This window comes from Lissotriton vulgaris, chromosome 6, assembly GCF_964263255.1.
Source record: "Lissotriton vulgaris chromosome 6, aLisVul1.2, whole genome shotgun sequence".
NCBI classification, from domain to species: domain Eukaryota; kingdom Metazoa; phylum Chordata; class Amphibia; order Caudata; family Salamandridae; genus Lissotriton; species Lissotriton vulgaris.
Window position 1 is genome coordinate 1,298,891,249 of NC_141694.1, and position 26,108 is coordinate 1,298,917,356.

At 41.6% G+C, this 26,108-nt stretch overlaps 1 protein-coding gene across 2 annotated transcripts in view; it reads right to left on the reverse strand.

Moving 5' to 3' along the window:
* The window catches only part of STX7 (syntaxin 7), a 241,753-nt gene that overhangs the window by 106,767 nt on the left and 108,878 nt on the right, over nucleotides 1–26,108 (reverse strand). For both annotated transcript variants that reach the window (XM_086927434.1, XM_086927435.1), the window contains exons 2-3: nucleotides 25,337–25,495; nucleotides 963–1,032 (exon numbers count right to left, since the gene is read on the reverse strand). In XM_086927434.1, coding sequence (XP_086783560.1) covers nucleotides 963–1,032; nucleotides 25,337–25,421 — 155 coding nt within the window. In that variant the 5' untranslated portion in view covers nucleotides 25,422–25,495. The remainder of the gene's footprint in view (nucleotides 1–962; nucleotides 1,033–25,336; nucleotides 25,496–26,108) is intronic.

Genomic DNA, 26,108 nt, shown 5'->3' on the forward strand with positions numbered 1-26,108 from the left:
GTCACACTCATTAGATGATGTCAGTGATGTCAATGTCGTTATTTAAGAGGTCAGCAGTGATGTAATCAATTAAATCATTGAATATGCCTTGGGTGATGTAATATGTGGTGTCATAATCAGTGTATCCTGCAGGCTTGTAAGTGTCAGGGGCTATGACAGTGCTGCCTTAGCTCAAGATGTACTGACCTTGCTCTATGGTGAGGCTAGGGTGTTGGCTGGTAAGGGGAAGCTGAAGATGGGGATAGCAGTGGTTTGGGTGAAAGAACAGAGAGGATTGCATATAGGCACATGGTTAGTCTTCTTGCAATGGAACATAGGGTCCAGTTTGAACCATTTTCAGAGCAAGGCATTGCCCTTCCTTTTTCTTCTCTACCAGAGGGCAATCATACATTGAGATATTCGGAGGCACGTTCTCGCTGTTTTATCTCATTTACAGCATTGACTGATTGAATATCTTAGGTTTTAAGATAAATTCGGGGCAATGCTTGTTTCTGTATTCCCTTTAACTTCCACCACAGAAAGTAGACCACGGGGGATACCAGTAGCTTTTCTTTTAACTACTTTATCATTCATCTGAGCTTTTGGTATTGCTCATTTGAGTACATTCTTACTCTAGAACCTAAGCATTAGGACTATATGGATGTATTTGGAGTTATGGTCAATCCAACATAAAGGATCAAGCACCACTTCAATGATTCATGTCTAATAATTGTGCAACTGTGACGTAAAAGGAAGCCTGGAGCAGTTTTCTTGGGAAAACATTGTAACACCAACTGCAACTGGTCCTCCGAAATTCGGACTTGAATGCTAATACTCCAACCACACACACACACACACACACCTTTCTCACCCACATGTTTCACCCTATCAAGCGTCCAGCATTACTTTATGAACAATAAACAGTACAATCAGTCTGCTGTAATATAGATGGAAAATAATCAATTTACATGTTTTTTACTTACAGCTGATGCCGGAGTTCCGGCGTGTCCAGGGAAGTTCCAAGTTGGTTTACTATTCGTTGTATTTCTGATGCTGTTACAAAAGGCAAGCAATAAAAACAAATTAAAAAGATTGTTGATGATTTTCTAAAGCTCATTATGTTATACACAAAAATAATCAAGCATGGATAGAAGTAATAAACTAAATAATATGATTTTCCTTTGAACTATTCACGTTTTGCGTTTTTGACTCATCTGTGTACTCAGATTTTAGATTTTTTTTTCTTTCGTCTGCTATCTGACAATTTTGTACTTTTTTTAGCTGCAAGAATCTCTGGCATTAATCTTTCTGTTTCCATTGTTTCCCGTAGAAACACAGATGTGGAAAGTTTATCTTTTAAGTATGAAGGAAGTCCTGTGTGAATAACCTTGCACATTATACAGGTTTTGTTAAAGATGCCAGGTTCCTACTGAAGCCAATAGAAGGGTTTAAGGATCCGCATACCACGGTTCGATTTTATGGCAGTTGTGACCAACTGAGTTGCAGAACGCTTACAATGCGTTCCAACTGACAGCTAAATACTATAGCTACATCACTAATTGTTTATTTTTTTGTAACTATTTTCATATTTGCCCCTTGTAAGTAAAGTTTATCATACGTAAACAAATACTCCTAAATCAGGCACCCCCTCATGTTTTAAGGGGAACTGACATCATGTGGGTGAACCGGAAATTGCTGGTTGAGAACTGCATGGCCTGTTAATCCGTCTCCCAAGGACTTACTGTTCAACTTCTCAATGACTCAGGCCTAGGGTGGACTTTAGCAGCATAAGATGGCAAGTTCTATTTGTAACAAACAGAATGCAATAATATATTTTGTAAAAAACGGATTTCAAATACAGAGTGGCAAGATCCTGACCTTGCCTAAACATCCCCCTAAACCAAAGTTAGGGCCTGTCCTAAAGCCCTACAGACCGAGAAATCATCTTCTCGAATATAATATTAGGACAGTGCTGATGTGCTATTGTAATTAAAGTCCGGGCATACATGGAGGGCGTGCTTTATAACGAAACCAAGTAAAGGTCATTATATTTTTATAAGGAGATTCATGTAAGGTAATGACTTTGGTAGTAGTAATGTCTAGGTTTTAGCAGAATAAGTTTGCGGTCTAAGTTTTTACACGCAGTCATGCATTGCACTTAAACATTTATACATTTTGTTCCCATCTGTATTTTCTCCTTTTATAAATTGGTTGGAAGCAGCTACAACGTGGTTTTAGGAATGCGTTTTTCTCAACAGCTATTTGTAATCAGCTTCTGATGAGCAGCAGTAGTAAGTTTAAAACGTACCAAAAAGACTGCTTAAGTCATTGTAAGATATTCGTACCTATAGCTACATAATTGTACGTTGTAATTAGTAATAGGATGCTTATCGTTATAAAGTAGATTTAAGACCATCATTTGCGAGTGCCCGGGCTTGTTCTTTAGTAGGTCACAAAATAATATGTGTAATGGATACACTTGCAAGACCATTAAGTGATTTGAAAATAAACTCTAGCCAGCCCCACTCTAGAAACGAAAACACTGCTGAAAGATTATAAAAGATGCTCTCTGCCACAAATCCACATTTCCCAAAACCATAATCGATGTAAATACATTACTCGCCCAATGGCAGAAGTTGATAAGACCACTAAAAACAAGCATTGGAAAAGGTCTGACGTCAGCTGGAAAATGTTGGCTTTGTCGAAAAACAAAGGAAACGAAATATGAGGCAAATAAAATATTCTTTATGAAAAGTAGAAATAATCCAATTACTAATAGCAGGAATATAATCAAAAGGGTAAGCAGGAGCAATTGCCCTAGAAATAAAATCGATGTCTATATCACAACCAAGAGAAAATTAAAAAACGACAGCAGATGGTTGTTCCCAAACCAATGGATTAGTCATAAAAGGAGAAGTGTGGCTCAATGGTTAGAGCGGCAGACCCTGATGCAGAAGTTTGGCCCAGGACCAGGGTTCAATTCCCCGCATCGGCGGGTCTTGGGCTAAATTTCCTCGGACCTGTTAATTCTCGCCTCGGTGGCTATTCTAATCATGAGTCCCACTCTGCAACTCTGGGCAATAGCTTGCTTAATCTCCACAACAGCCCCAACAACGCTAGGATGCCTGGCTTCACCTTGCGGGTGCCCAGGAGTGGGCACTTCACAGGGAAAGGCCAGGAAGGGTTCCTCAGCGGTATTCGTACAAGCGCCGAGATGCCTCCGGGTAGTCGTGCACTATACAAGTGCGTAATTATCATTTTATCATTATAAAAGGAACACTTGCGACAACCACATGAAGCGCTTTTAGCATACTTAGAGAAGTAGTATAAACATAATTGTTCAAGAGCATTGTTGGTGACTGAACAGGCTTATTAGAGTTTCATTTTTGGTCCCGGTACTGTGGGTAGTTTCATACCTAATGCAGGGACGAGGGTTCTTTTCCCAAAGTAATTATTCTAGTTTACAGCGCAAGCACATACGATATTATTTGGGACCTGCGGCATTTCCTTCTCTGTAGATATACTTGCAAGGTTCCTGGTTCAGTGTCCTCATTTGGTATTTTCCACTGTTTGTACTAAAACTTTTGGCTAGTTCCTTATGGAGATTTCAGTGACATCCACATCAAATTCTGATTCAGTGCTGGAGAGTGATGCCCAGTTTTTTTTTTTTTAAGATTCTTTTTATTAACCAAAAAACAAATGCTTCAGAAGACATTACAGTATACAAAGTATGACGTATACAAAGACAATGATTACTGCAATTCAACCTTACCAGTGGCCCACCCAATCAGATGTAGGGTACAATCATTCAGCTTGATCCCTAGAGTGCCTAATGCCCTGGTAATAAACTTGGAGCTGTCCGGTTCTGTAGCTCACCCAGCCCCCATATCTTTTCCCATTTGCGTGGGCACCCCCTGCTCTGGTACACTACCTGCTCAGCCCGTTGGCACCAGTCCAAGTAATTTTCCCAGGAATCTACAGTTGGGACTGTACTGGCACCACATGCTCGGGCGATGCCCTGATTTTTAGGCTGGAAACTAGTTACCAGGAATATCAACTAATCTCAGCTACTCAGTGTCTGAAACTGATATGAGATGTACTGGCATGCCAAGTACGACCATCATAGGGGGGTATTCATTTCCACATCTTGCTTCATGGCTTCTACTGTCTGCACTTGGTGTAAGGTACTAGTTGCTATTAAGAGAAAACCCTGAAAGCATAAGAATTTTTTGATTTAGATTAAAGACTTCTTTCATTCCACGCCTGAAGTAAAAATGAAAAGTGGCTCCCATGAAGCAGAGACACATACAAGGTACCCACGATCCGGAGTTGTTAGGCAATCCTTGTATGCTGGTTCATGAGCTTTAAGTGATGGAGCAGGGTTTTCGTGAAAATAAAACCTGCTCGGATTGAACCCTCAGTAACATTTAGTAACTGTGTGTAGTGAAAATTATACGGAAAAGGCTTAACATGAAGGGAAAATGCTACTGCGCAAGCATGTACTAAAAGTAGGTCGCAAATGCTTCTTGACTAATGAAAATAAAAAGGGACTAATGCTGCTTATGTGCACGTTATTAACGCCTGCTAGGAAACTGGTAAGTACCAATATTGGTTGCGCATGGGTAACTGCAGCATTGGGTTTGTGCGTAAAGAAAAGAACATTATAAGTGAATAACAATGTCTGTGTTTGGTTTCCTAGAAGCATGACTTTCTATTCTGCAAGACAAATAATGGGTTCAAGAGTGGTCAGGATCAAAATGCATTAAGTAATGGAAAATGTGCACGAAGAACAAGGTGGAACATTATTCTGTCCTTCAAGTCCTGAGAGTCTGCCAAAATCAGTATAAAAGAACAATGCGACAAACAGAGGGAAGCTTCCTCTGTAGAGAGGCACTCAGGGAGAAAGATATACAAAGATCGCAACATTTTTCCGGAGAAGAGGAAGAAAATGACGATAGTTTGAAAATTGTATTTCCTGGGGTGGAAGCTTAAGTCATAGATTAAAGAAAAACAATGGGACATTTGGAAAGCCTGTCATGCTGAAAGTGGTGTGACCATACACCCCCTACCTTAACCAATTAAATGCGAAGAAAACCTGTAGTTTGTTATATGTGAGGGTTGGGCATTTGGGTTTTAGGGTATAATTGAGGTGTATGTTGGGAGGAGTTGTAATATTGCTCTGTTGGTGACAAACTCGTAAGTCTGTTGGGAGATTGTCTCGGTCATCGGTTTGCTGTCCGGTTCCTGTTATATTCCTGACTTAGTCATTGCCTCTTCAAATCTTCTTGAAGGGACTTGCTGCTCTCATGGCCAGAGAGCAGATTTCCTATTTCCTAATTGGGTTAGTATAGACTGAAATCTGAATTTGCAAAATCATTTGCAAATGTATTTTCATCTCTGAATCTTTGTCTCTTCGCCTGTTCACTCCTTTATGCATTGTCAATTATGTGAAATATTTTCTTTTCTTTTCTGATTTTGTTCTCTTTGTGACGATATATGGAACATGCTGTATGTTTTTGTTAGAAATGGGATTTCTAGCTAACTTAGAGTTGCGCCAAAGCAAGGCAGAAACCACCACTCTAGTCAGGATAAGGGAGTTACACTTTTTAAAGAAAAGCGGATTACCCCCTTTTCTAGTTTGGCACGAGCAGCCAGGCTTATCTTAGAGGCAGTGTGTAAAGCATTTGCACATACCCAACAGAAGGACACCACACCAGTTTAGAAAAATATCCAATTTTTATATACTGAAGACAAGACCAATACGATAGAAGTCCACAATACTATACTTCAAAATCTTCACTTATCAAAATATGCTTTTAAAAATAGTTCCTTGATGTAGATAGCTCTGTCCGGGGCTATCACGGCGTCGTGAACAACAAATCCAAAAACACTTCTGGCTGACCGTGGTGTCAGGAAGACCCGCAAACAGAAGCTTTCAGAGATGCAGGGTGGTGGGGCCCTTGAAGACACTCGTGTTGCAGGTTGAGCTCCTTTCTGATGGGATCGGCACGCTGGCGCCAACAGGCGTCGGGTGCTGCGGTGGGAAGCGCAGCGGTACGGCGTGCTGTGCCACCAGCTCGCAGTGCGAGCAGCGGCTCGGTGGCGGCGTCAGATGGAGTCATCGGTAAGACCAGGGTAGCGGTGCGAGATGGAGGCAGTGCTTGTCGCCGTGCTAGCAGGTCACGGTGCAAGCAGGGGCGTTGTCGTTGCTGAAGCACTGTCGTCGACTGACGCACTGGAATCGATCACGCTGGCATCGCTAGGCCAAGGCTGCGGTGCGGGATAAGGGCGGTGCGTTGTGTAACTTACGAGCGGTGCCTTTGAACCACGGTGCAAGCAGTGGCATTGATTTCCGCGGGAAGTGGCGGCATCAGTCCAGCCAAGGCATCCTCGTGAAGCAAGGCGGTGCAGAGTGCGGTGCCCCCAGATCGCGGTGCGAGGAGCGGCTCAGAGGCAGTGTCAACAGGCGTTGTCGGTGAGACCAGGGTCGCAGTGTGGCATTGCGGCAGGGCTATCTGCGGTGCCAAAGCTTTAGTGTAAATCGAGGCAGTGCGGAGTGCGGTGCCCACAGGTCATGGTGCAAGCAGCGGCTTGGTGGCAGCGTCAACAGGCGTCGTCGGTGAGACCAGGGTTTTGGTGCAGCATTGCAGTGGTACCCTCTGCGGTGCCAAAGCTTTGACGCGAAGCAAGGCTGTGCGGAGTCCGGTGCCCACAGGTCGCGGTGCAAGCAGCTGCTCGGTGGCGGCATCAACAGGCGTATTGTCAGAGGTAGACCAGACCCTTTGAGGTGCAAGGAAATCTCTACCCCTTCCCCCCAATCGCAGCCCAGGTCTAATCAGCCCTTTCCTGACCTACCTAGGCCATCTGGAGCCCCTCTGGCCCCCCAGCCTTCTGTCATCAAAACCCAGGCAGGCAATCCAAATTCCAGCAGATGACTGTGCAAGAAAATACCCACTTTCTAAAAGTGGTATTTTGAAACACAGAATGTAAAAATCACCTTCACTAAAAGATGCATCTTTAGATTCTGAGTTCAGGCATACTAAATTCTATTTTCTTACCAAATTCCCGGGGCCAGTTAGGTTTATAAGAGGTTATAAACAAACCTCCCATTCTATCCTATGGGGAACTGGTAGCCTTACAATAGTGAAAAACGAAATTGGCTGTAATTCACTATTAGGACATGCCACACACACAAGGGCATGTCCTACCTTTCACATACACTGCACCCTGCCCACAGGGGTACCTTGGGCCTATATGAGGGGTGTCTAACATGTAAGAATAGGGGAGTTACAAACAGCACGCAGACTCCGCAATGAACTATTGCAGAGATTAAAATTTTCCTGCATATCTGCTCCCATTTCGGGCAGAATAATATCAGATATTGCAAAAAGCTGATGAAAAATATATATACAGATACATACTTGCACAAATTCTTGTATATTCTTTATTCTTATCTATTGTATTGTTACACTATAGCTTCTAGCTCTGTTATATTGGTGTCTAAGTGAAGGCACATGAATCATTAACAAAATGTAATTTGAATGCTAATAAGAAAAGATGTTAGAATTAAAAAATTGATATCTTCAGTGTAGTTTTTTATTGTTTTTAGGTTTACCTGTGGCATCTCCTGTCGAAGGCGCTGCTGGCGCCGAAACGCTTGTCTGAGAACTATTTTCTGCCACTCTTAAATTTGAATTGTTATTGTTTTGGTCAATTGTGTATAGATACATCAAAACATTATCAAGAAATAGAATGTATTATGTACCGCCGTCAAATTGATGTCTTTTAAACAGTAAATAGTTTTAAAATGAATTTTATATTGGTTTTTTATAATTGAAATAATTTGAACATTATCATTGTCAGTCACGATGAGCTCGTTTCTTATATTATCTTCATTTCAATAAACTAGTTTCATTGTGATCGATTGTATATTGCCTAGGAACTTTAATTTCAACTACAACAGAGACAGATATCCTGTCTGGCAAAATTGTATTCCCATAGGATATAATGGGATTTACATTTCAGCACTTGGGATATCCACCACAGTTGTGAGGAGTAGCCATCCGCCGAGATCTACAACAGGCCCTTAGTCAACCTCTTAGTTTCATCAGTAGGGTCAGTTTCTCTCAGTGTAGATTCTTTCTCCAGCCGTCACCAGTGTTGTAAGGGAAAGCTAAGCACTTGTAGGCAAGCATCCAGGTAGCCAGTCACGTTGGTTATATGAAGAAGGTTTATGGTTTAAGATAAATCTTAGTTATAGGCTACAAATAAAATGGCAAATGCCCCTCCAGGGCAGCATTTTTGCTGCTCTGCCCACTCTCTCCAACTGACATTCATCTACACCAGGCACTCATCAGCATTCCATTACATCACACTCACACTGGCTGAACAGATGGCAACTGGTTACAAAGGAGAGGATGTATAGCAACAATGCAAACCCCAACAATAGGAGATCATGTAAAATGCCACATAGGAATAAACTAGTTGAACAAAGAAAATTAGTTCAGGTGAATGGCTCCTTTCTTGAAAACCAAATATTCTCAGAATATTGCAACAATCTTGTTACTTGCAAGACAAACCAAATAGTAAATTTCTAAATGTGAAGTAGCAAAACTTTGTATGTGTCATGCCAAAGTAAGTGTTCAGTCAATGCATGGTATTTTCCGGTTTTCCACATACTAGCTGAATTCACCACTGCTGAAGATAGGCTGAGAAATGGATGTTCTATGAGTGTTTGCCGACACCCTAGGACGTGAAAATACTACCAGTAACCTCTGCTGAACCTCCTCTACTATAAGCAGGGAGACCATGTTGCAGCTAGGCATTGTGTCAGCAAAACAAGAATCCCTGTTCAAACAGTAATAGGCTAGAGTGGCCAGACAAAATAGTGCTAGACGGGGTAGGAGATATATAAACAGTTCTCCCTATACTTTTTCATTCATAGCTACCTATGTGAGCAGGCAAAAAATGAACATTCACACAAAATTATCCGAAAGTATACTCAAAAGATCAATTTTTGTTGGTTACAAAAAATAATACAATTTATTACCTCCCAAGATGGGTTACATTCTAAAACATAATAAAAACATTAGGATTAAAAACCACCGGCGGTGGTGAGGCAGTAACTATGTAATTGAATCAAAAGTGAACAAAACAGTCGGCGCGGCGTTTCGGTGTTTTCTAAGTCTTCACACCTTCTTCAGGACTTTTGCAACATATTGACTCAATATCTGATTTAATGCGAAAAAGGATTAAAATTTCCTTCCATCTAGATTTGGATTGCTTGTATTATTGGTCTTTCACAGGCTTCATGGTCGATGGAGTCATGAAGTTTGAAGCACGGAGGAGCAGGGAGGCCGCATCCTAAACCCAAGACTACTTCATTAAAGCAAGAAGGTGAAGCCTGGGACAAAGAGATTGTCGCCTTTTGATCCATACTTTCAAGATCTACTGAATAAACATAAACAGATCCAAAGAAAGAGAGGACCTAATCCTGATATTTACGGTGGCTCCTCCGTGCACACGTAGGCTTGACTCCATCGACCGTGAAGCCTGTGAAAGACCAATAATACAAGCAATCCAAATCTAGATGGAAGGAAATTTTAATCCTTTTTCGCATTAAATCAGATATTGAGTCAATATGTTGCAAAAGTCCTGAAGAAGGTGTGAAGACTTAGAAAACACCGAAACGCCGGGCCGACTGTTTTGTTCACTTTTGATTCAATTACATAGTTACTGCCTCAACACCGCCGGTGGTTTTTAATCCTAATGTTTTTATTATGTTTTAGAATGTAACCCATGTTGGGAGGTAATAAATTGTATAATTTTTTGTAACCAACAAAAATTGATCTTTTGAGTATACTTTCGGATAATTTTGTGTGAATGTTCATTTTTTGCCTGCTCACATAGGTAGCTATGAATGAAAAAGTATAGGGAGAACTGTTTATATATCTCCTACCCCGTCTAGCACTATTTTGTCTGGCCACTCTAGCCTATTACTGTTTGAACAGGGATTCTTGTTTTGCTGACACGAACACCCCCTTCCCTGTTATATACACCAGGGGTACCTCCTTTTTTGAATTCTAGCAGCTAGGCATTGGCCAACCACTGTGTCAGGTTTGCAAAGCTCTGCCCTCACAACAAGGCTATAAAGGGGATAGTAAGCAAAAAAAAGAAACAACATATTTGAAAATAAGATTAAGGCAGAGGGTTCCCTTAAAGCAGAAAAGGGTGCTAGGTGAACCCTACTAAGAGGAATCACTGCAGTGCATTCAGTATGATGGATCTGGGAGCAAAAAACGGCAACTCTGTTACAGAGTATAAACTGTATAAACTGTATTCATTAGATTGGTTTCTTCTTTTATCCAAACGTACTAATGGTATGAGCCCCCACATAAGGAGCTAGATAGGATGTCATTAATGTAGATGCAAAAAATGTGGTACATTCATAATCTCTAAAGCAAACCAAATGGACAGATTCCTTCAACAAAACCAGGGATCCATTTCCTGGTCAGGTATTCGAGAATAATCCACTTATATGCCTGAAAACATCATAAAGCGCAAGAAGGGAAAATGTGTTGACTGTCCTGAGTAACAGATGTCCCAATCTAGACTTTTAGACCATCTATTTAATGTTTTGCTCTCTCTAGTGGGTGGAGCAAAGGTAATGAATGTGGATTTTATGACACTGACAAGAAAAAAAATCAAGAGAATCAGGATGAAGTGAAGGGGAAATCTTCTTGGTGAACTTAAAAAAGAGACCTGTAATCTTCCCAACCAATATTACCAATTCTCCAACCAATATTACCAATTCCCTCCTTCTCCACCTCTGCATCTCTGTTAAACTCAAAGGTATTTCATATGCACTTGACATTTAAGGCTAAGCAGTGGATTCATTTAATCACTCACTTGAGGACCACCACTGATATCAGGTGAGACCCAGGCACCAGAATCCATTGTAGAGGAGATTCCGAAGGTCGCATACTCAACCTTGAAAGAAGTACTAAGAGGACTTCTGCGAGATGGCTCTGAGCTCTGAGCCGTTGACCCTGCGGAGCACTGGGCTTACGTAATCTCGCGACCCGTGCCGCAGAGGTGAGCAATTGTTCTGCGGCCCCAGCCTGTCGCTGTTGTTGAGGCATAAGGATCCGAGCTGGCTCTCTGGGGGCAGTGGCCCGGTGTGTGGTACACTTCTGTGCTGTATGCGGATTGCTGTCCCACGGGAGCCGGCGGCCAACAGTTTATTTGTTATTAGGCGGACTTCTTCACTGTAAGGCACTCACACCGCACTGGCTGACATCATGGTTAGGGGAGTGCCGCTGCTGCGGCTGCTACTGCTACACTGGCTAAATACCTTGGTGGCCTCCGGCGCCAATTGCACGCCTTCCTGTTCTTGCTTCTGCAGAATGTGTTGTGAATCCACACACAGAGATCGTTGTGTGCCTGGCGGTGGACTTTCATAGCCTACTTTAGGACTTTGGTGGTGGTGTGAATAATTAAAACCACCTCACGAGCGGACAAGGAATTGTTTTTGATAACATTACTAAGGGGAAACTACAACTCCCAGAGTTCAAGCTGTGGCACTCGGCCATCCACGCAACCAGGAAGCAACAGGAGGCGCTTCAAAGGGCTGAAGGAGGCTGGGCTAGGCCACGTTATTTGACGTTGGCAGAAGCCATTCATGTTGTTCTGACCCCTGCTTTGGGATTCTGTAACCTGTCTTGGACTTGGACTTGAGACTGGAAAACAAGGACTGGGATGCAACGTACAGGGTATTTGTTTTATTTGCTATTTTTTTTCTTGGGACTATGGCGCCGAAGGAACTATCTAAGAAGAAAATGATGGTAGGTCAGGGGGTGGTAGGCACCTTAGATACCTTTCTATCAAGGGCAAAGTCCGTCCTAATTCATGAAATTGCCCTTACCAAGCCTAGACTTTCTCTTGAGCCCCTTCTCCCCATTTACAAGTTGACACTTCCAGTTGTATCAATCCAGACACTCACTCTGACCCGGTTTCCCCTACTAGATCACCTAAAGCCCAGGCAACAGTCATTCTGGCAGACCAGGGCACTGTGCTTTGCACTGCCCAAGTGGGAAATGATCTAGTCGTTAGACCTAAAGTTTATACTAGGAGCCAAATAACTAAAGTTTCCCAAGGGGGCAGCTCTTTACCTCAGCCCAAGAAACGGAAAGAGCTGGGTTCTGGCAAACAAACCTTGCCATCATCTAAAAGAGGGCGCAGAGGTGCAACGAGAGAGGCTGTCGAGGATGGTGAGGTTACATCTGGTCTCATAATGGATAGTTTTGCCTCGGCTCCACCACTTTTACCCCCTCTGTCAACTATTGATGGCGAGGAGTTCTGGTCTAGAATGGGTAACGTTTTATATGTTTTATTGAACCCACTGATGCAAAAGCTGTCTAATTTGGAAAAGGCCATTGATAAACTTGCAAGTGCTGCCTCTTGATTCGCAGAAGCCGCCATGCCCTATAAATGTCCATCCCCCTCAGCCCTTCCTGGCCAGAGCATCTTTTGCTAAATTTGCTCAGCTGTCTGGGACTAATTGCAGTCGCAATGATGAATTCTCTAACCCTGGCATGGACTCTACACCAGTTCAAAATCCTGTTCCATCTAATAGTGAGGTCAACAGGTATACAGGGATATCTCTATCAAGAGCCAGAGATCTGGCTCATATCCCATGAATGCATGAACTGTGCCCTAATTCCCATATAACAACTTCCCATAACAAGCAAAATCATGCACACACTGAGGTAATACAGCCTCAAGGGATGTGTGGTTCCTGCGTTAAACCAGGGAGTGATACGAAAGGTAACGATGTGCTTCATCTGCCTCCTGAGGCAACTCCGTATACAATAGTTTTGGCCAACGTTTCTACATGGTCTCTGGGAGCGCAGGAACACTGGTCTAGTTTGAAAAATAAATCCTTATTTGAGCTAAATAGGAGGACTAGAAAAGGTAACCCGATCCACTCAAACTTCAAAATGGTGAGACGTGTTGGATGGGTAGGTAACTTGAACAAGACTAGAGAAGAGGATTGCGTGGTAATTTCTTTTTGATCACCCGACCTAGTACATGCTATTTTAGAAAGGGCGGGTAATTGGTCAATGGCACGAACAGGGATCAGCATTTTACCTCTCGGGTATTTTTATAAACCTTATTGTATGACTTATGCACCATTTAGGGGATTTTCAATGGAGGGGCAGAGGCAGGCCAGATTTGCCATCCCAGTCAATAACCAGTTTGATGTCTTAATCACATTGATGAAAATGATTGACTGCCCGAATTGAACATAGCAGGTAGAGGACCTTCTGAACAAACAGAACTGGTTGGGGGTAGTTCTCCCAAAGTTCATCCTTGCACTTATGTGAAAATTGCGGGGACCACTGGCATGAGAGAGGAGAATATGGCTTGACCTGCGAAATCTATTACTGGTAGTGTGCACCAAGAGAGTTGGCTCACTCCTAACTTACACATAAATGAGTTGCACACTGCTATCCCGAATGCCGTCTACGTTCCAACCCTTGAGCCCCAGGATGTGGATGTTACAACCATTGAAGAAATACCTGTAAATATAACTGATGGAGCAGTTGGTGTTTCAGGGCGCTCCACTGTTAGTAGACCTAGGCCAACCCACTGATTAAGTATATTATCCTGGAACTTAGCAGGGATACAGTCTGAATGGTTTACGTCCATGGGTAACATTGATATTTATGCGTTTCAAGAAACCTGGGCTGTAGATACGGTTTATTTTAATGGCTATACCTCTTATTGCATGAATGCTCTCCCTCCAAAAACATCTGGTAGGGCAAGTGGCGGACTGATAATCTTGGTTAAAAACACCATAACCTGTAGTTATAGACAACTCTTAATAAACTCCCCTGACATATTGGGTATCCAACTCACCTTCCCGTCTGGTTTAACCTCTTGACCTTGCTTAATGTGTATGCCAGGTCAGAACCTTTTAATAGTGAATCTGCAGTAATTTCACTTCTAGATGACCTAGTGGGAGGATATCAGGTGAACTCTAAAATTATAGTTGCAGGAGATTTTAATGCTGCGTTCGAACCCTCCACTTTACTAAGTGCATCCCTAGAAGCGGAGGATGAGGTTTGGGGTATACCCAATTTGGTAGCTGGTAAATCCACCCAGCGTCAGTCTAACGTTTCTCTGCAGATTGCTACCCTATCTGCTGGGAGGAACTTGAGGGCATGCAATGGGAAAACCCCATCAGATCTAGGAAGAATGGCTACTATTAAGAGGGGCACCTATACAAGTATCATAGACTATATTTTTGCTGATGTTAGAATATGGTCTTTAGTGGAGGACATGATAATTGAACCGAGGACAGACAGCAATCACAACTCTCTGTTTATAAAATTAAAGCGCAAGGATCTGTTTAGGGGTGCTTATTGTTACATTTCTAAACTAATAGAGCCAAGTCCAACTAATAACCGTAGGACAGTTATATGGCCCAAAATCCAAGCTGAGCAAGATCGTTATACTAAATTATATAAGTCTGTAGCGGACACCTTAACTTGCATGTCCAGCCAAAAGGAGAGCACTGGTTTGTCTAACACTTTGTATGTTACTGCGGCACACAAAAACCTTTTTGAGGAGTTGCAGTTAGTCTTTTTAAAACCTAGGCGAGCCGGGAAAAGTGTCAGTGTAAGGTCTCACAATTGGTTTAATGACGACTGTAAGAGTGCCAAGAAGGCACTACAATTAGCAGTCAGAGGGCGTTCTAGATCAGATTTAATTCTTGCCCTTAACAAATGTACAGCCCCTCTTTGTAAAGCCAAACGTGAATACGCTGACACCAATTGGAATGTCTTAGTTTTAGCAGCAAAGGTAAGAGATTGCCGCAAGTTCTGGTTGATTGTGTCCAAGGGTACTGCAGAGTATACCACTTCTAATAGTCATCATATCCAGCCGGAGGTTTGGGTGGATCATTTCTCTGGCTTATACTCTCATGATAGGGTCTTTATGGATGCCTACGCTGATCAGTCAGTGCTGTCTTTAGATGTCACTGCTTCTGATGGGCCCACACATAACCCCCTAAGAGTTTTCAGTCTTAAGGATACCTTGTCAGCAATCCAGAAACTAAAAACAGGTAAAGCACCGGGACCCGACCGGATACCAGGGGACTTGTATAAGTCTGATCCCGCAATATGGGCACCATACATTAACCTTTTATCTAAATGTATTTTAGCTGGTGGCGATATTCCTGAAACGTGGAGGGGGCAGAGTAAATAACCATCTTTAAAAAAGGTAAACCTGCTATCCCCTCTAATAATCAGTTTGATTGACAACCTACAGAAGGTTTTTGCTAGACAAGTTTTAGATAAGCTCCAGGACTGGATGGATGAAAAGATGACACTATCCCTAGCCCAAGCTAGCTTCCGCGCAAAAATTAGCGTGTGCGACCAAGCTTTTAGATTTTCTCTGTTAGCATGGAAGTATGTGCTTCTTAGGAAACAGCGGCTTTATGTAGCTTTCGTTGACCTGCGGGCTGCATTATATTTGGTACCACGTAACCTACTGTGGAAGACTATGCTTAATCAAGGTGCGCCGGCTGACCTGGTGTCCGTGCTTGCTAGATTGCATAAGGACAATTATGCCCAGGTTAGGTGGGGGGCAAATAGAGGAACTGACAGAGAGGATTCAGATTGAACGTGGGGTTCGTCAGGGGAGTGTCCTCGCCCCCACATTGTTCTTTCTGTATATTAATGATGTGGTGAGTTGTCTATTGGATTGTAAAATTGACGCCCCTTGATTGAATAATGCAAAAGTACCCAGTTTGCTATTTGCTGATGATTCATTATTAATATCCACTACTCCTATGGGTTTACAAGTTTTATTGGATAAATTCCTGAGCTTCTGCAAGGAGAGGAGGCTGCAATTGAATACTACGAAAACAAAATTTATGGTGCTCGGTAAATCAAGCTGTGGCATACGACAGTTCAAGATCAAATATGAACCATTGGATTGAGTAAAATATTTTGATTACTTGGGCATTGGCATAAATGAGTCACTTAGTTGGGAATATCAGCTGTGGAAGAGCCTCTTAACCCTATGTCAGAGATCGAAATCAGTTTTAAGATTTTTTTAAAAATCCTACACTCAACCCCTGTCCCCGGCTCTTGAAATATACTGTGCAAAGGCCCAACATGGAGCTCTGTATGGAGCGGAGATCTGGGGATTCACTCCTGTAAATCAGTAAACGGCTTGAGAGAACAACTTCGCCAGGGCTTTGATCGCACTACCTATCACACCACTTATTCCACTTTTTTTGTGATCTTGGGCTAAAAAGAATTGGTGATCTGGCTGCCCTTAAACACTTAACCATTGGTTGAGTCTATGGACTACCCCCCAACTAGCTGAATTACGCAATTCTCTTCGGGAGGAACTAGCGCTTAAACGGGATAAACAACTTCCCTGGTTCAAGCCCATCCCTAAATGGTGCAAGCTATTGAACCTAATGGGCCTATGGGAGTATCCAGAAAGGGCCACCAGCCGTGACATTTTGTCTTTCAAAGCTACTTATTGGAAGGTGGTGGGCGAAGACTATATGAACAACCCAACTAGCGGTCAGCTAACTACAAACTTCCTAATCAAAGAATCTTGCTCCCTATTTGAACCGTTCCTTGACCTGATCTCGCCCTCACTCGCTAAAAGCTTGTACATCAGGTTTAGGTATGGTAACCTGTTGTTGAAATTTTCAGGGAAAGAGCTGAAGGGCCTAACTATAGAAAACTGCCTGGCCTGCTGTGCAGCTGCCGAAACTGAAGAACATACTTTGTTAGTCTGTCCCAAGTATAGGCAGGTACGCAGAAGGTAGATTAGACCTATAAGCCTTAACATGAGTATTAGGAAGTACAAGATTGCATTTAGAATTTTAAAAACTGACACTTCTGGACCAATTGAGTTTTCTCTTAGTCGTTTTCTGTTATCTTTTTGGTTGATTCGTGAAAATTGTCTTTGCGAATTACGACACCTTTTTTACCTATCCGTTTATGATATATATGTATCTTACATCTATAGCTGACTCAATGGTTTAGTTTTTGTATGCTTTGTGACTGCATTGTGCTCCTCCCATAGCATGATTAGATTATTGGTACATGTATTTATGTTCTTAAAATGATTCAAGATGTAATTTGTATTTGAGATTGCAATGGTTTAACACTATTTTTAATTGTAGATACATTTATGTTTTATTCCTTGTGTATGCTGATGTTTTTTTTAGAAATGACCACATAAAGATATTAGGATGATGAACTACAAAGAATCCAACGGCCAATACCACCAATCTGCCATGAGCAACAGTTAAAAAGAAATGGGTTTCTTAATGATTCTTTTGTGTAATCCATTGTATTTACCCCTTTCATACACCTCAGTGAAGAATATTCGCCCTAACTGTGATATGGGTTAGACCATTATCTGAAGTTCAGACAAATCTGGTGTCTTTAAAGCACATCTTATATGACCTAAATACTGGATAGAAGAAAACTAGTTTCAACATCATTTACTTTCTCAATCATCTTTACTTCTTGCATTGTTGTGGCTGAGGAGAGTGTAAAGATTGCTTTACTATAATACATTCCTCGAAAAACCACTCCATTCTGTGCTAGATTCATAATAAAAATGAATTGCATCTGTTCTCTAGAAAACTAGTAATATATCCAGGGAGCTGTCACAAACTTCTGGATGACCTTTAACAGGCTGAGTATGCAATAACCTGGTTGATGTCCGGTGAGTGTGGGTGGCTGAAGAATAGTTAATGATCTACACAGAACATTTTACCAGGACTGGGATTCAGGTTTACAGTTCCCAGTCTCACACAGTGATCAAACTTTGTATCTTGTCTCAAACACGCTACAGATGTAGATATGAAATCTATGAATCTTAAATGGTAAGCAGTTCTGTCCTATAATGAAAATCAAACTTGAGTGTAGTGTCTTGTAGGTATGAAAAGCAGGGTCCTTCTGGTTCCGGATGTGCTCCGTAGGAAAATTACATAATCAGTTGAGTGTGTCTGGTGTGGTTAATGAAGTTTATGACACAGTACGTGCAGTTAACAGCTGCACTCTGAAAAATAAAGACTTGCATTACAGAACTCTATGTGAAACGTGGTCCTTTGAAAGCAACCGGTCTGGAGAGGATGCTAAAACTGGCGACAAGGGTGGAATACGTAACCCGAAAAAAACATACTGCTCTCTGAGTTTTTGGAGTCCCAGTAAACTGCTAATGCATGCCACATGTGCCTCAGTAGAAGTGAAGCAGGCTACATTTGGTGTATGTTGAGTCAAAAGTGCTATGCCAGCCAGTGTAAGATTTTTGAATAAGGCAAAGACCTTAAGGAGAGGCCTATTCACAGTCAGCCAGGAATCTGCTGATAAAGCCAAAAGATGAGGTACTGAGCCACAACATACCACATATGTACAGAACAATAGGGTTAAGGCAGCGACGACCAGGTACAGAGATTCACTGAAGATCGTCACAGCTAGGGGCATATGCGTGCCAAAAACAGAAGCATCCAGGCTCACAGAAATGCTAAAGGAAATTGCAACCAGGTGTGAAGAACACAACTGCACTTAGCGGCGAAAACTAAGAAAGAGTCATTCGGCATAGAGTCAAGCCTTGGTCTAAGACTAGTATGTGCAATGGAGCAAGTAGCAGCCACAGTGATCCAAGTGAACACATGAAGGTTGTGCATTCGGAGCTGGTGGTACTTGAAGCAGCAGCCACTGAGTTCCCCGGCTGCATGCCGCCAGGAAGAGGGCCAAATGTGGTGCCGCCACCTTCCTGAAACCACCTCTTCCATGCTATACCACCAAAAAGCAGAATATTGGCACTAGAAGTTAATAATGTACCTGCAGTTTTCTTCTAGTTCGAGCTGATAAAACCCCTTGTTCAGTTCAAGGCAGGAAAAGATCTTGGCACCATTCAGCTGTGTAATCATGTCTGCAATCTGGGGACCTGGATGTTGTTCTCTCTTGATTGCCTGCTTGTTGCATATCAACACAAATGTGCCTAGTACCGCCACTGTCCATTTTTGGCCGTACCACTATGGGTGAAACCCATGGTGTTGGACCAGTCGGGCTTTCAATGATATCATGCTTCAATAGCATTTCGAGGTTTTTATGAACAGCTCTAAAAGATGGAAAGTAATTTGACGATGTCATCGAGCAACAGGACCAATGTCCTCATAAATTTGAAGTTGCAATTCATTGTCTCAAGCTTCCCTAGTCCAAGAAACAACAGTAAGTGATTCACCATTTTAGCATGTGCGTTCGGGTTATAATTGATAGAGATCAGCCCCATGTCAGCAGCAGTTCTAAAACACCATCTTGACAAAGTACCTTGAAGAACATGAATTGGCACTTGTATTTTTGTCTTCTTGTGCCGCATGGTTACTACAAACATATCAGCGCACTTTACATGAGCACCAGTTACGCTACAGACAGTCACATTCATTTTGCTAGGCATGGGGAGATTAATTGATTTGCCCAGAATCACAGGATGTTGAGTGTCCCTGCTGAGACTCAAACCTGGTTCCCCAGCTTAGAGGGCAAGCACGTTGGCCATTAGGACACATCCTCTCTTCAACTTTGACTTTGCAATGGCGAGAAGGCTGCCCACATGTATACCTTAGTCTTGATTGTGTGCGACAGGGCACCGGAGACCGTTCGTTGTATTTTTCTGCCGGCATGATGTTTATTAATACACCACTGTCTATGATAAAAGGTATAGAGCAACAATTTTCCTGTAGTGTGACCTTGGGGTACTGTCAAATGATTTTTTTTATTTCATGTGGCGATCTCTTTTGGACTTGGGCTCATCTCTGCATGCACCCACAACCTACATGTGCACATTTAGTGGTTGACACACTCATCGCACAGCCATCTTCTTCACTGTCACTCTACAATGTTGTTGAAGATCATTTAGACTAGGACTTTAATGATAATGGACTTCATTTAGTTTCCACTTGCCTCAATTAATGTCAAAGTCAGGCATTGTGGGCGTAGCTAGAGTGCTGAAATTCTCTGGTGTCTATTTTCTCTTCTCGTTGTGACGTAGTTTTTTCTTTCGCTTTGCAAACCGTTATGAACTGGTTTTTTTTTCTGCAGCCTTTGTAAACCTGTCCAATGGCGGGACATTTCCCTTCATGTCGGAGGGAGAATCCACATTGGAAAACAACTTATTTTTCCTTGGAGACATCACTTTATGGCCCATGACCTTGGGACTCTGCTTACTTTTTCGAATGCTGATTCGCTCAGGATTATTCCAGCTTCCATATCAGCAGCTTGTCGATCTGCATGTTTCTCCGCTCTTTCAGCCATTAGTACTTTTATTAGACTAAGCATCACTCATTGCATCCATCAGCTGAATGAATCTTATAGGCAACCATCGATGACTGAGATGTATGGCTTCTTCATCATTAAATTCTTTGAAGTTGCAGAACTTAATGAGGGTATCAAGTCTTTCAACAAACTCATCCATCGTTTCACCAGCTTACTGTCTTGCCTGGTTAAAAATTTGCCTTTCTTAGTAGACAGTCGGCACTGGATTCAAGTTTGTTTCTAATGCCTCCTTAACTTGATGGTAGGATATTCCATCACCTTGTGGTATTTTCTTTATCACTTTTTTTACTCCAATACTTGCAAGGTTTTTTTAAACTATTTATTGTTCTTTTTGTCATCGGGTTCTTCTAGCACGTCAAAGAAATCATCAAATGTTTCAATCCATGAAGACAGGTTACATAGTCAGAAAAAAAAAAAGATTAACCTTCGACTAGACAAAACATTAGCAACCAGATAAAGAATTTGTTCATCATGGACAAGATAAAAACTAAAGTGCCTATAATGCAATAACATTTAAGACTGGGTGAAGCTGAAAGTATTGCCCAAAATAAGGCTACTAATGGTGTTTTGGCGTAATAAAGATCAAATATGACATCCCCTGCCTGTTTTAAAATGAGCTAAGGTGTCTATAGTGCATTAGATACATTAAACTATAGAAAAATATCAACACATTTGTTATAATGAATGTTTTGTCATGTTGGCACAAGTTTGACTATTTATAAAAAAGAAGCTAAAGTGTCTATTGTGCAATAAAGTGTTGTAAAATAGATGTGTATAATGCAATAACATGCAAGAGAGTTTACAAACATGTCAACACATACAACATTAGGTAAAATTTCTGCATATTAGGACAACCTTTAAAATGTAAGCTCTTTTAAAATTCATCGACATGGACCAACACAGACTTTTTCAAACTTCTTAATTCCCCAATTCGCAATGCATACAAGCACTCACGGTTTCTGACCCGCTTCATTTTCCAAACCCATTCGTATTTCGTTGGTACCAGGTCTGATGCCATATCTGAAGCAAGAGTGTCCTGGCAACCGCCATTGCAATATATAATAGTTTAACCAACTTATCAGAAAGACGTAAGGAAGGGTCATAGCCAGGGACTTTCAGCCAATTGTTGGAGTTTATTGAGATTAAACATTTAGCCTCCAGATGACAAAAAATATCATTCCAGAACCCCTGAATTGAAGGGCACTGTGATATATTATGCGTCCAATTGGCTATCGGATGATTTAAGCAGCAAAAACACTGACCGGATTGACTGTGGTAGACCTTAGATAAAAACTGTGGGGTTCTGTATACAAGCCATTTGCTAGAGAATAGCACCCGGTGCCAATTAGCTCCCCTTAACATAGTAAAGTTATGTTGATTTAATTCAGACCACATTCTCGCTGTAACCTCCAACCTCCGTGTTTTTCCCATTTTGTTATTGCTTTCTCAGTGAGATCCACACCCTTGATAGGGGCTAAAAAAAATGTACTCCCCTGATTTCCTAACTCTGATTTCTTCAATTAGTGTGTATGCCATATTTTTACGTTCATTAATCTGTATCAGATCCAAATTGCTAAGGAACTTGATAAGAACATTAAATGACCCGAGAAGAAGGAAATCATGCCGGATTAAATAATACATTTCGGAAAGGTTTAGCCACCTATCGATCCTTATGAAATCTGAGATCTTCCTAAAGCTGGCCTTTGCCCATTTTTGAATAATTTCAGTCAATTCTCTAATGCCAAATACTGAAGGGAGTTCGGATACCGGGGTTGAACAGTTAATTACAAAATTGTATTCTATGAAAGTCCTGACGTTTATGAAAGAACCACTGCATGCACTTAGAGCGCACTCATTTAGGGGATTTCAAAATTTTCAATGGACAGCGTATCTAGTGCTCTTTATGGATTAAATTCATAAAATAATTTACAAATAGTCCTATATTCAAGTCCAACTTAAGCCTAGCCATATATTGTGCAAAATACGCAAAATAATAATCCCTGAGATTAGGGAGTTCTAACCCACCATTCTCCAATTCCTCCTATAAAGTGATTAGTGCAATATGGGCAGTTTTCTTTCCCCAAAGAAAAGGATGCAAACATGGACTCTAATTTGGCCTAAAAAAAAGGTGCTGTTAAAACACACGAGTTGACAAAAATAAAAAATGTAATAGCGGGAGAACAGACATCTTAATCAGTGAGACCCTGCCCATAATAGTTAACGGGAGCGAGTTCCACCAAATCAGTAAATCCTGTACTTTCAGTAGACGCAGGACAAAATTTAAACCATACGTCAGCGATTCTAGACAAGAAGAAAACCCCAAGACATCTTTTTGGTTTAGAATTTAGACAGGACAAAATGTATGACATCGGGCTAGCATCCACACTGGATCATTTCTGTTTTCTTTTTGTTAATTTTATACCCGCTGAGCAATTCAAACTGCTCAAAAACCTTAAAGACTTTTGCTTGGACCCCCTTATTGCCTTTGTAATTTTAGTTGCCCCATAGTAGGTAAAAGGGGACGAATATCTGCATTATTTTGAATAGCGATAGCCAAAGGTTCAATTAAAAAAAACTAAATAAATGGGGGACAACGGACAGCCTTGTCTGGTCCCCCGTTTTACACGGATTTATCCTGCCTCAGAAGCATTAACAATAATAGTTGCTTCTGCGTTAAGGTATATTCTCTGAATCAACCCCTTGATCTTAGGAGGTATACCAAAAGGATAAGGAATAAAGTCTCCCAAACCACGAGGTCAAACACCTTCTCGGCATCTAACAGAAGCACCAAGGCTGGTATTTTTCTGTGGAACAAGTTCTTGTTACTAAGAACAGCGATCGAGATATGCTTGCTCTCAATTACATTATTGCACAGCAATCCTGGAGGAAACATATTCGACCTCTTATGGATGACTTTGAATAACAAAAGTAAAAAAATGTCAGAGAGGTACTTTGTTACTAAACAAGGCATCATACTACAAGGTTTGAGAATTGTCATTCCCAAAAGGTTGAGACAACAAGTCATTGAACTAGCACACAAGGGTCACCTTGGCATTGTCACCACTTAGAGAGCTCTCCAAGACACTGTGTGGTTTTCTTCCCTTGATAGAAGAGTTGAAAGAGAATATAAGGCCTGTCATTTGTGTAACTGTTTATCTCCCAAAACAACACAGCATTCACTAGTTATGTCTGATCAAGTGTGGGAGAGGAATGCAGTGGATTTCTTGGGACCGCTCAACAATGGACATCCTCTCATGGTGGTCCTTAATGAATACTCACGATTTCCCTTCATAGAAGACCTATCATCAACCATGCATGACAAAGTCATTGGGACATTAAATTATGTTTTTTCAAAATGGGGTGTTCCTTCTATTCGTAAGTCTGACAACGGCCCACCTTTCAATAAACGGAGTTAAAGCACTTACTCACTAACATGAATGTTAAACATCAAACATCAAAAAAGTAAACCTCTCTGTAAAATGGCGTTGTCAAACAATTCTTGGGCACCCTAAAGAGAGTAGTTCAGCGCACTGCGCTAGAAGCAAGTGATCTCAAGTCAACTTTATGTTCAGCCCTTCGTACTTATAGGTCAACTCCACATTCCTCAACAGGTGAAAGCCTCACCACCTTAATGTTTGTGAGAGCCATGGGAACATAACTGTCACACTGGACCACTAATAGCTCGACAGATGCTGATGAGATCCATACAACGGATTCCTTCCACACGTCCAGAAATGAAGACCTGTGCTGACAAACGCCAATGTGCTCGGGACACAGTTTTTAAGGAAGGAGACTGGGTCCTTGTCAACAAAAACAAAAACAGAAATGCAGTCTATCTCGTTGGTGCTGACCCACTGAGGGTTGTGCTGAGCAAATGACACGTGGTGACCGCTCCATATCCCAGAAAGTACATCACAAGTGACCCATCACATTTCATACACCTACCTCAATGTTAGTTGGCTCCAGATCTAGAAGTGAGACATGACCACCTGAGAGTCCGGAGAGCCGAACTTCTACACCTGCCTCTACATCACTTGTACCCGAGATAGGCCTCTCTCCTACGCCTCATTAATCTAACACAAGATCCGGAAGAGTGGTTTGAGCGCCTCGATGATTTATTGAAGAAATATAATGTACATAAGTAATATTTGCACTTCTTATTTTACAAAGGGGCGATGTAGTGTTTTGTGAATATGTACAGTAGGACTCTTCCGGTTCCTGATGGCCTCCGCATGAAACTTAAGAAATCAGTTGGGTGTGTCTGGGTGTGGTTAATAAACTTTATGACGAAGTGTGTGCAGTTAAGGGTTGTACTCTGAAGAATAAAGACATACACTACAGAGCTCAGTGCGTGGATGGTCCTTTCAATGTTATAGGGCTGGGGAGGATGCTACATTGAAAAGATCCTTCTCATCAAGAATGCAGCCTTGTTTAACAGAATTCTGTCAGCAGACCCGGAAACCTGATCATATACTTGTTGAAAAACAAGTCACACATTTGGTGAGACATTTCCAGAATATCCATTCGATTCTGCAGAAACTGCGACAAAAAGCAGCCAACATGTTTATCACAAAATGTTAAGTGCGGTTTCTGCTGGAAATCATTTTATTACAGTTGCCTTTTATATGTTGGATACATTTATAGCACGCCCACTATTAGCCAAATAAAGGCAACGGAAACCAAGACTTCCAGAACGTGTGGTGTGGCAGATTTACTAAATAAATGCCTCATGCAAGAGTTTTATCTGATTCAGAGAAATCTTAAAAGTACTTCACGACTTTAAAAATTAAATATAAAAGATGTGCCCTAATATCAAGCCTAGGCTAACATTTCATTCGAGCTTTAGCCACTGCAAGGTTTAGTAAATGTGCAATAAAAATACATTACAAAAGAATAGACTGGTCACAACATAAGGAAACTACTAGGTCAGAAAAGCTAGCATATGCAATGCAGCCGACTTTGAGACAAGTCATACTTACAGTTTTTGGTTATCTTCTGTATGTTAGAAGTTATACTTTGAGAAATTTTGTTGGAATCCTCAGTGGCTCCTAGTTTATAATCCATGACAGGAATCGGTTTGTAGTTCAGTTCATCAACTGTTTTAGACTAGATGCTTTATTGTTGCAGTGATCAGCAACCTAAAAATACACACAAAAACATTTGTATTTAGTTTTGATTTATCACTGCACTTTGTGCTTTAAACTCAGTTGAAAATAAACGGTTACTTGATACACATTTGCCTGCTAGAGAAATTAACAAAATCAAGCATCGCAAAACCGAATGTTTTTTGCTAGACACCCCCTTCCACCATTTCTATTGCCCTCCCCTTAGGTCCCACGTGTACATTTTTGTGCAGTTGGCTTTTGTATACTCTTTTGTACACATCTCTTCCTGCCTGTTATTCTGCACATGCATAAACGAACCCTTGTGCAATGTAAAGCACTCCACTGCAGTTTGGTTCCACTATGTGATACCCTAATAATGTGATCATAATTCAATAAAACAAACTTATGATCCCCCTAAGGATCCATCACATCAATTCAATAGAGTCCATTACTCTTCAACATTAGTAGTCAGGAGTCACTAGTTGCAAGGAGAGATAGTACTGTGCCCATAGGTGTGGGAGTCCTAAGCAGTCAAGGGGTGCTGGGGCAGCTAGGACCCCCATTTAACCAGTGCAACAATGGTACCCAGATTCCACATGCACCAGAGACGCAATGGAAAAAAAGAGAACGGGTCCCCAGTGGAAAA